The following is a 12,043-nucleotide window of genomic DNA, read 5'->3' on the forward strand; positions in this document are numbered from 1 at the left end:
TTACTTCATTTTTTCTAATTAATGTTGTATCCTTGTTTGAATGTTTGCAAATCACTGGTACGAATGTAACATACATTATATTTTCTTTGCAAATCTATGGTAGAACCAACTTGTATAACTTTTTTTCATTAAAATGAATCTTATTACAACCTTGGATTTTATCTTGCTTCTTTCTTAATCTCTGAATGTCTCCCAGATTCAACTGGTAAGAAATGTGCCAATACTCTAAACCTTGTGAGCAATCCGAGTGTGTGTTATTTGTAATGTCATCAAAATAATTTTCAAAAACATATTTATCATTCCTAATTTTTTTGTAGAAGTCTAATTTGTTTATTACCCTGTACATCTTTTTGCCACCTAATTCTTTCTCTGACAAGAATATTGACATTTTTTGTGTTAAGGTCAGTAGAACTCAACTGAGTAATTTCCAATAATTTATTAATAACACCAACCAAAGGATCATCAGATCTAAACTATTTTCTACAAAGGCAGTATTAAGGATAATAATACGGTATTTGTTTGTTGGCAATGCAAGTCTTTGAAGAAATTTCATTTATCAAATTACAAATGTGAACCATGATAGGATACCGACCTAATTCACCACGACAAGCACTGTTAAAAGACTTACTTTGAAACCTGAAACTTTCTTTACAGAATTTTAAGTGGAAGTTTTCAGGAATAACTTTGAAATAATTTTGAAGTAAATTCATCACTTTCAATAACTGATTTGTTTTTGCCTGAACTAATTCCCCATATATCTGCCATACATCTTCCACAGAGTCACAATACTTGTTAGCAAATCTCACAGAAAAACATTTATTTCAATCCCATAGCATTTTGTACATATGAAACAGTTATTTTTGAGTTTTGTCATGAAGTCTAGAGGTAGCTGCACTAAATATACCTTTAGTTTAGAAAATAATCCCAAGATAATTGTTAACATAATTGATTGGCATTACATTCAGGTAAACGTAAATTCATTCTCCAGGTTTTTACCTGACCCATTGAAAATCATCACTTTGCTCTTTTAACATGATTATAACTTTGAGTTGCCAATAATTATAAAAAGCATTAATTTCTTTTTGCTGCCCCTTTTGACTTGCAGACAGTATTAACAAATCATCTGCATACAAAATACAATTAAAGAGCGGCAGTCGTCACGCCGCGTCCTGTTCGATATGGGACTCATAGCAACGTATACAACGCGTGTAAAATACATTGTTTATTTACATGAAATTAGAACAGGCGCTGCGCGACGACCACCGCGCTTTAAATTTGACATAATTCATAACATGGAAGGTACTAACGTTGTACCTTCCATGTTCATAACAACTGGATCAAATCCACTCACTTCTTCACAAATGCCGTTTATAATTATAGTAATAATCTTTATTGAAACCGTATCCCAGAGTGGGATCTTGGTTGAAAATACAATAAAGTAACAAAAAACAAACAAAGTGTAACAACAAGACAACCACAAAAATTTGAATGTAAAGAAAACAAAATAAATATACACACGTGGTGGTTTATATAAGTGTTAAATAGACACGTTAAAAAGTGTTGTGCCGATAAGACTTGGATAAATCTGGTATGTCAATATTTACTTTCGGTCTGTTACGTTTGTTTCAATATTATCTCTAATCCATCGCCACTAACCCGCCTACACGCAAGTAACTGGCAGACTAGCTTTACCCCCATGAGAAATAATGGTTGAGCCTAAATTCTGAGGAAGATCAAAGACGGAATTTCCAGCCTCGATATTAGTTGGGAATTCCCCCCCCCCTTTTACCAGCATTGTCAGTTGTTTGTTGTTGAGCGAGCACGCTTGATATTCGTTCAGAAAATGCAGAATTACGGAAAAACGGTAAGTGATGGCTTATTTATATCTATCTTGTATCTGAGATGTCGCAAGGATAGTAGTAGACTAGCGAGAACTTCCGGGGTATATTTTAGTTCACCCTAAGCACATTTCATCCATGCTGAGATTAAAAGGGAAACCACGACGAAGAACGCGTAATTGACCGTTATTAACCGTGCCTTGTCTCAAAAATACTACTGGGACGGTCGGCAAGGATTTTTAATTGTTTATTTAATTATTTATTGTTTGCTCTCAATGAGTTGTACTCTAGGTTTCTGTGAGTTAGTTTTCAGAATATATTTCCTTTCCATTTAAGTGCAAGTCGTTCACTGTACTAGTACTGGTATAAGTGAGTGCATAAAATAAAAAATAATTACAACATAGATGGAATGACCATAGCTAATTAGATGTAAATAATTATATGCTCATTCGCATAAAACATATCTTGTGGTATTAAATAATCTGAATAAAGAAAAATTAGTCGTCACTGCATCCTTTTCCCGGAAAGACTTCCTTCTGTGCCGCCACCATTTTTTTTGGGGGGGGCCTTAAGTCCTAGTACTGTAAAATCTGTATTAGAAGCTGCGGCTTCTATTAAAATGGTACAAAGCAACAGAGGGGATGCGGCTTCTATTAGAGCATCTACACATATGAGAAATGATGATTTTTTTGATTCTCAATTATTCAAAAAGAATGGGTGCGACTTCTATTAGGGATGCGGCTTCTAATACAGATTTTACGGTATTCCTAATTCTTTATGTTATTCTCATAAAAAGCTGAATTCATAAACATATATATTTAGGTAGTATTAAACTGTAAACAATTAAATTTCATTTTGAGGAATTTTTTTTTATTTTTATGGCATTTGTGTCAAAAAAAAAAAATCACTGAAGTGGCTGTCACTTTGTGTCATAGAACCAAAAAGAAATTTTCACTGCTACAGAATTTTGTTATTTTCACTGGCTCACTTTGGTTGCTATAGTCAACTTTCACCAATAACCTTCTTACTACCCGGTACTAGTTCCTACTTTTCATCGCAAATTTAGAAGATTTGGACATAAGTGTCAAGATTTTTTGAATAAAAAATTAAAATGACTGAATTTAGGGTTCATTTCCCGAAATATTGAAGAATATAGAGAAAAAAAGTGCAGACAAATTTTTTTTATGAAAAGGTTAAAACCGCTCATCAATTTTGTCTTATTTTGTCCAATATTTTGATCAATGTTGATGTTGTTCATTTGGTTAAAAATTATTAACAAAAGTATACATAAAAATAGCCAAAAAGTAGCACCAAAATGTTGGTAGGAACATAATCTGACACTCAAGGGTGGGGGTGGGGGTGGGGTGGGGGTGTTGTTAGCTGGTACAGGTTACAGAAAATGAAAAAAAGTATTTTAGGTTTTTACAGGAAATAAAATGAAAGTTTCATTTACAGTGAAAAATTGGTTTTTACACTTTACAGATGAAGCAAATTCCTAATTACATTTTTATAATAACTTGTGTTTAAGAATCAAAATTGGAAATTGCGTACGAATTACTACATTTAATGTGGAAAATGCTTTATACCCTTGATCTTTGTAGAAATTACGAACGAATAAAATAGCTGATTACATTTTACACCTTGCTAATGTCTACAAATTTATGTTTTTATATATTTTAATTACATTATTATTACGAAAACAAAAACAATCGATTACAGCTTACCAAAATACCCCTTGTAGACCCTCACTAAAATGTTAACCATCCAGTACCTGTTATATTTTTCAAATTAACTTGAAAGTCAGAGTAAAGTCAATATGACAACGTTGTTTATTTTATATAAATATAACTGAAATTTTTATTTTTAAATCATTTATACTAATCTTCAGTACAAAATATTTACGTAAGTATTTCCCTTAAATGCTGTTATTTACTTGAATGATTTGTTAAACAGTACTTATTAATGAAATTATCAATTAATGAAAAATGTCTGTCAAAGAAAAATTGATAAAGAGCCACAAAACTTGTTTTTGTCTATCAAATAGAGTAGGCTATAATTCTTTTCTGTCATTGCATCCATAAATTGTTTGGTATTTAAACAGGTCAGGGTTACTATTTGATAGAATATTCCCCCTACCTTGGGCCACCCTTAGTCAAATTTCCACTACCTTGGGCCACCCTTAGTCAAATTTCCCCTACCTTGGGCCACCCTTAGTCAAATTTCCCCTACCTTGGGCCACCCTTAGTCAAATTTCCACTACCTTGGGCCACCCTTAGTCAAATTTCCCCTACCTTGGGCCACCCTTAGTCAAATTTCCCCTACCTTGGGCCACCCTTAGTCAAATTTCCACTACCTTGGGCCACCCTTAGTCAAATTTCCCCAACCTTGGGCCACCCTTAGTCAAATTTCCACTACCTTGGGCCACCCTTAGTCAAATTTCCCCAACCTTGGGCCACCCTTAGTCAAATTTCCCCTACCTTGGGCCACCCTTAGTCAAATTTCCACTACCTTGGGCCACCCTTAGTCAAATTCCCCCTACCTTGGGCCACCCTTAGTCAAATTTCCACTACCTTGGGCCACCCTTAGTCAAATTTCCCCTACCTTGGGCCACCCTTAGTCAAATTTCCCCTACCTTGGGCCACCCTTAGTCAAATTTCCACTACCTTGGGCCACCCTTAGTCAAATTTCCCCTACCTTGGGCCACCCTTAGTCAAATTTCCACTACCTTGGGCCACCCTTAGTCAAATTTCCCCTACCTTGGGCCACCCTTAGTCAAATTTCCCCTACCTTGGGCCACCCTTAGTCAAATTTCCCCTACCTTGGGCCACCCTTAGTCAAATTTCCCCTACCTTGGGCCACCCTTAGTCAAATTTCCCCTACCTTGGGCCACCCTTAGTCAAATTTCCCCTACCTTGGGCCACCCTTAGTCAAATTTCCCCAACCTTGGGCCACCCTTAGTCAAATTTCCCCTACCTTGGGCCACCCTTAGTCAAATTTCCCCTACCTTGGGCCACCCTTAGTCAAATTTCCCCTACCTTGGGCCACCCTTAGTCAAATTTCCCCTACCTTGGGCCACCCTTAGTCAAATTTCCCCTACCTTGGGCCACCCTTAGTCAAATTTCCCCAACCTTGGGCCACCCTTAGTCAAATTTCCCCAACCTTGGGCCACCCTTAGTCAAATTTCCCCTACCTTGGGCCACCCTTAGTCAAATTTCCCCTACCTTGGGCCACCCTTAGTCAAATTTCCCCAACCTTGGGCCACCCTTAGTCAAATTTCCCCTACCTTGGGCCACCCTTAGTCAAATTTCCCCTACCTTGGGCCACCCTTAGTCAAATTTCCCCTACCTTGGGCCACCCTTAGTCAAATTGCCCCTACCTTGGGCCACCCTTAGTCAAATTGCCCCTACCTTGGGCCACCCATAGTCAAATTGCCCCTACCTTGGGCCACCCTTAGTCAAATTTCCCCTACCTTGGGCCACCCTTAGTCAAATTTCCCCTACCTTGGGCCACCCTTAGTCAAATTTCCCCTACCTTGGGCCACCCTTAGTCAAATTGCCCCTACCTTGGGCCACCCTTAGTCAAATTTCCCCTGCCATAGGTCCACTCTTAGTCAAATTTCCCCTGCCATAGGTCCACTCTTATTCACATTTTCGCTTCCTTGGGCCATCTTTGGTCACAGGGCATCCTTGTTCAAATTTCCCCTGCCATGGGCCACCCTTGTTCAAATTTCCCCTGCCATGGGCTCACCCTTGTTCAAATGTCCTCTGCCATTGGGCCACACTTGTTCAAATTCCCCCTGCCATGGGCTCACCCTTGTTCAAATTTCCCCTGCCATGGGCCCACCCTTGTTCAAATTTCCCCTGCCATGGGCTCACCCTTGTTCAAATTTCCCCTGCCATGGGCTCACCCTTGTTCAAATTTCCCCTGCCATGGGCTCACCCTTGTTCAAATTTCCCCTGCCATGGGCCCACCCTTGTTCAAATGTCCTCTGCCATTGGGCCACACTTGTTCAAATTCCCCCTGCCACAGGTCCACTCTTAATCACATTTTCCCTGCCTTAGCCACCCTTGGTCGCATTTCCCATGCAATGGGGGTCACTAGCTCATATATAGTCACAAGTTTTTAGATGTTTTTGATTTTACTTATTTGTTTTCTACAAGATTTTTCTTGAATGAAAATTAACAGGTTTTCTTGTAAAATTTATTGTATTGCATTTAACCATTTTGTTTTGTATTGTTGGGTTTATGTTCTAAAGCCTGTTTTGTTACATTTTAGAGTTTCTTTATATGCAGCCAGTATTTAATGGCCTGTATTTTCCCACAAACAAGTGGATATTGACCCACCTCTGCTTTTGATACCATGTTACAGGACTTTTTATTTACTTGCAAAATTTGTTTACAAAATTTAATAATAATTTTTCTGTTATATTATTGGGTAGTTTTTGTTTTGTTCTGTTGTAATTTTTAATTTACACAACTCCATATCAAAGTCATGGTATACATCAGTATGTTCTATAAATACAACTATTAATAAAATTGAATATACATAGTTTGCAAAATGTATTAAATCTGCATTGTCGACTAAGTTTATCAAATTATAGAAAAGTAACAATGAGGGCTGTTTTTTTAAAATTAATTTATTTTGACTACTGTAGAATACTGTAGAATACTTTATTTTAGCTGGAATTAATTTTCGCTGAAAGGATTTTTTGGGTGTTTTGTATGGGATTTATTTTCACTGATTTTTGACAATTTGAATGTAAAATGTAGGAAAAAAGGTATATTCACTGGATTTTATTTTTACTGAATCATTTCTTCAGCAAAAATATCGAAAATTAATTCCAAGCAAAAAAATAAAGTATTTTACAGTATCTGTAGAGCCCTTCAAGTAATAGGCGATGTATTCATCAAAATTGTTTTTGTAACATTCCCCTGAAAACCACTTTTAAAAAACACTATATACATACATGGTTTGATTTTAGCTAGATTTTTATTGAAGAGAATTCTGTTCATGTTATATATGTAATTTTTAAAAGTATAAAACCTGTTTATCACGTTTCTGGTCAGATCAGATGCTGTCGTGTCAAGGTTTTGGGGTCACACTACTTTGTATAGCACAATAAGCGAGCAGTGACCTAAAAAAAAACTTATATGCTTTACTTTCACTTTCACACCATTTCAATATAACATTTTTTGCTCTAGCTGTACTATAATTAGTTTATTTTTGTTAATTAAATAACTAGTAAAAGAGTTAGTGTAGGAATACTTAAAGAAATCTTCCAGTTAAAATTTCTATGACGGTGTTGTGGTGTAAAAATACTTGTTCATTTTGTTAATGGTAATACAGGTTCAGTTATGCAATTGAAAATATGTGAAGAATGTGAGACTTCCATTTTTTGTTTTCATTCAGGAATTTTATTTTTCTGTCAATTGCCATGATTTAAGTTTAGTAGGTAGAAATTTTGACATTACTGGTGAAGTATCTGTCAGTGCCAGTTTTTTGATTATTGATACTGTCACCATGGCAAAAGTTCAAATGGATCAATAAACAATTACAGTGGTAAAGTTTTAGAAAACATGTATAATATAATAAATACCTTTTTTATTTTAATTATTGATATGTACCATGATGTTAAGTAACTGCCAATATTGCAAAGTCGATATTTTATTTAAACATTGGTTTTCATGATATCTGCATGTGGAAATATGTCCCAACATGATCTCATATTCATACAGCTTTCGTCTGATGGAATTTTATCAAACGACCATTACAATAAAGCGGCCTGATAAAGTCTGATTCATGATCCTGCAAAATCTGAACATGACCTCCAATAGCTCTTACCAAATCTGAAAAAAACAATTAAAAAAACATATATTCATATTTCATTTATAACCCATTAAAAACACATAATTAATTACACACATACTGTATTTGCTCTATTAGTAGTACATATACAAATAACACAAAGATTGTCACAACAATACACCTGGTCAGTTCTGTAATAATGACGTTTATTTCTTCCAACGTTTCGCCCTAGAATTAGGGCTTCTTCAGGAAACTCTGTTGGCATATTATCAACCCGCAATACTAGCTCCTGGGGATCATGTGATCTATTATTGTCGAGTAGTACATATAATACCCTTGTATGAATAGCAAAAAAGTCAGATTTGAATAATACAGTATATACATTTACTATAGGGAACTGTTGGCTTACATGCACTCCTAATTGAGCAAATACAGTATTTAAAACCTGTTTATTAAGAAGACAACTATTATTAAAATAAAAAAAAATATTATTAATCATAAAATCAAAACTTCGATAACTTCTCGAGCAAGCTAGGAAAAATGTTTAACCTAATCAGAACACTTTATAAATGTGTTTATTCTACAGTGGCGAGAACCTTACATAATAGTCGGCTATCAATAAGACAAATAATCGGATTTTCTTGAATTTTGCATTACGGTTTTATTTTATGTTGTTGTTCACCAAACAAGAATAAAAATGTATGGTCACCACACTGCCTTTCGCACAAGACACAGGTGAAACCTCCATTAAATTTGTTATTTTTGAGCTATTTACCCCTGGTTTCTGTGATAAAAAATTCTTGCAATTACCTGAAATCATGTTTGCTCAAATTATGAGGAAAACATCATACAATGTATGTGGTTATAGGCTGAGTACTGATGGTTGTCACAAAATATTGGAAAATTGTTAATAACACTACTTATTTTGTTATGATATTTTGTTTTAATAGAATTCCTATAGAATTTTTCTTAAAATATAATTTTTTTTTTTTTCACCAAAAAATATTTCATACTGGGCAACAAATCTGAAAAGTTAACTACATCTTTCTAAATCAATAATAATAATAATAATGTAACATTTCTGAAACAAAAAATTGGGATACATTTTCCACCCTTTCCACATATGTTTATAATTACTTGCAACATACCTTTAATAATCAGAGTTTACCCAAGCTTAAGGGTGCTAGTTTTCAATTTCATCTTTAATCATTTAAAAAATTTTAACCAAAAATTAATTAAGACGTATACTAAAATACAAATCATGTGAATTACATGGATAAAATATTTTTAAATAACAGCTTTTGGCCATGCATACAAACATGATTAAGCATTTGTTACCAGGGACATTCACTTGGATCCCCTAGCTCTCTTGATTTGACCATCAAATTGGTTCTACTCATAAAGATACATTTTATGTAACTATTAAAAAAGAAAGTCAGTGGCTGCAATGGAGTGTATCCAGAAAAGGAAACATTCTTGTCAATATTCTTGATTAATTTGGAAATTTTATTTACTTATTATCTTCCTCATTTTTTTATTCTAGCTTGACATTTGACTATGTACTTTAGCTGCTGTCATGTTTCATATCTATCAGTAAAAAAGACAGCTGTCTGCTAGTAAGTATGTATTTATTCATTGTAAATTAAATATTTGTTTTTAGATATTGTTATCACAGGAACTATCTGGAATATTGCCAAGCTATATCTTTTGACTGGCTGCTTGAAAACTGGGGTCTACGGTGGATTGTTAGGGCCATTCACTGTTTTTCGAATTTCTTACATTTTCACCTGTATTTTTCGGCTTCATTTCGAATTTCCGACAATTTCACTTTAATTTACACCTCGGTGGAAATATTTAAACTGCGGTGAGAATAATTTTCTCCACGGTGATAATATTTGCACCGAGGTGTAAATTAAAGTGAAAATGACGGAAATTCAACATTAGCAGAAAATTATTCTCACCACGGTTAAAATATTTACACCGCGGTTTAAATATTTAAACCGCGGAGAAAATTATTTCCACCACGGTTTAAATATTTCCACCGTGAAGAAAATTATTCTCACCGCGTTTTAAATATTTCCACCGAGGTGTAAATTAAAGTGAAATTGTCGGAAATTCGAAATGAAGCCGAAAAATACAGGTGAAAATGTGAGAAATTCGAAAAAAAGTGAATGGCTCTAACTAGCCACCGTAGGGGTCTCCAAATTCAAATTTTGAACTTTTCACTACCATTTTTCTGTTTTCATCACAAATTCACAAAATAGTCCGTTTTATCATCTGTACTATTCCTTCAGAATAAAAGATTTGGCACAAAAATAGACAAATATTTTGAGTAAAAACTGAAAATTGAATCAAATTTTGTCTGATGGCTCTAAAATAAGAAATATTGAGGAATATAAAAAAAAAGTGCAGACAAATTAAGGCGAAAAAGTCTGGTGGTGAAAAGGTTAAATCATATATTTTGACTGGTGCTTATACTGATATCGGTATATTTATGCTGTGGAAATCCTAACCAAGTATAAGTACCCCCTCATATTATTTTCAACTTTTCATTTACTCGCCAAGAAAAATAATTTGTAGTGCCCCCCGGTAGTGCCCTCACATTTTCTGCTTGTTCACCAGTTGTAGCCATGATGATTGATGACTAAATTGCTTTCAAAGTATTGTTTAGGACGAATGGTTTCAATTAATATGTTGTGAATTATGTTACAGAATTTCACATTCGGGTATGATGAAATTTTTACAGTAATTTCCATAACCGATAGTTTTTACATTGCAAAATCCTTTCTCTTTTATCTAGTATGCAATCCTGAAAAAAAAAAACTAATTCTGTGTAAAAATTCAAACCACTGTAAGTTAATACTTTTCCAGTGCTGATTACTGAAGCTTAAGTTCATTGACAAATTGTCCTTTGTACTGACAATAATTTAAATAACTGAATTTAAAGGCCAGTTATATTTGGTGGTTATTTTTCACAGGTACTAATTCAGGGGTTTTTCTAGAAAAAAAACTGCAAGAGGGAGCACTGCAATTCAGCGGCGCCACTAAGTGGGGGAGATAGGGTTCTTCCTACCAGGGTGTAGAGATTTTAATAATTCTAAGTTAAAATGGAGCATTCTATGGCTTTCTTGGGGCCAAAATGACTATCAGACAGGTCACAAATGAAAACTGTGGCCACATGTGATCCCTGGTCAATCAGAATTTTATGGTTGCCAGAGGATCTGCTGCCCAGAGGAAGGGGGGCGCATGGCCATGGCACGAGGGTGCTGCACCACTTTTCCCTTGTTTAAGAAAGTCCCTCTTATACTTTAAACAAGGCACCTGATTCCTGGCGTCCCTTGCGAATGGCAAATAGAACGCAGGTGACCAGTATTCGCCATATTGTTCCACTAGGCCAGGATTCTGGTCCAAAAGCATGTGATTAAGTGCTGTAATTTGAAAACATTCAAATATGTAAGTGCTGACGTCAGGTAACCAAGGGATATAGAACAAGCAACAAGAAAGTGATGGACCAATCAGAATGTTGTATTCATTACCGGCCTCATGTGGCCAAGGCACCTGAAGGTTTATTAAATTCTGAAAATTTAAAATAATATTTGTATCTGAATATATTATAATTGTATAATATAATAATAATATTTGTATCTGAATATATTATAATTGTATAATATAATAATAATATTTGTATCTGAATATATTATAATTGTGCTTATTATTTTTCCTGTCTTTATATAAATAGGGTCATTTTCCAAGATGGGAATTTTGCCATCAAAACAAGTAAAGAAATTGGATTCACGACTTGCTCTTTTGGAATCACTTGTTCAGTCAAAAACTGTTCACCTTCTTACAGTCAATGAAAACATTAGGACAATCTTGGCAGTAAGAGACGAGGGCACGGATGAATTTGTAGAAATACATAATTACTCCTCACATCCTGCCTTAATATCTCAACTGGATGGGTTATTCAGTCAATCAACAAAATCTGATACAGACATTGGTAGAAATATACTTGTTGATTCAGGTGTGCACTCAGAGAAAACACTCCAAAATAGTGATCAGTTGGTTCAGCCTTATGTGCTACAAGAGACAGAGATACAGCATCAATCGTTTCCTCCACCGCAACTGGTACAGCCTGCATTGTTAAAACCACATGATCGGTTAGAGCATTTGTCAAAGCCTGCTTCACCAAAGACAACTGAACAATCATCAGATAGATTTATCGGACCAAGTGTAGCTTACAATATCATGTTGAACACAGTGTGTGAAGAGATAGAATCATCAGATTTAGAAAAAATCAAATTTATCTTGCGAGCTGGTAAGTACGCAATGTACATTATATATGTGCAATTTTATGTCAACAAAAACGTGGATTAGTTTTTGGAATGCCTCAGTTTGTTTGT

General features: G+C 34.9%; 1 protein-coding gene across 1 annotated transcript in view; it reads left to right on the forward strand.

The window, feature by feature from the left end:
* Window positions 1-1,773: 1,773 nt before the first annotated feature.
* Window positions 1,774-12,043, forward strand: part of LOC102806976 (uncharacterized) — a 48,568-nt gene continuing 38,298 nt past the window's right edge. Inside the window, exons 1-3 of the mRNA XM_085495145.1 lie at window positions 1,774-1,864; window positions 9,187-9,259; window positions 11,383-11,958. Of these exons, the coding sequence (XP_085351271.1) occupies window positions 11,397-11,958 (562 nt within the window). The 5' untranslated portion in view covers window positions 1,774-1,864; window positions 9,187-9,259; window positions 11,383-11,396. The remainder of the gene's footprint in view (window positions 1,865-9,186; window positions 9,260-11,382; window positions 11,959-12,043) is intronic.

The sequence above is a fragment of the Saccoglossus kowalevskii genome, chromosome 21, assembly GCF_978046115.1.
Source record: "Saccoglossus kowalevskii chromosome 21, keSacKowa6.1, whole genome shotgun sequence".
Lineage (NCBI taxonomy): Eukaryota > Metazoa > Hemichordata > Enteropneusta > Harrimaniidae > Saccoglossus > Saccoglossus kowalevskii.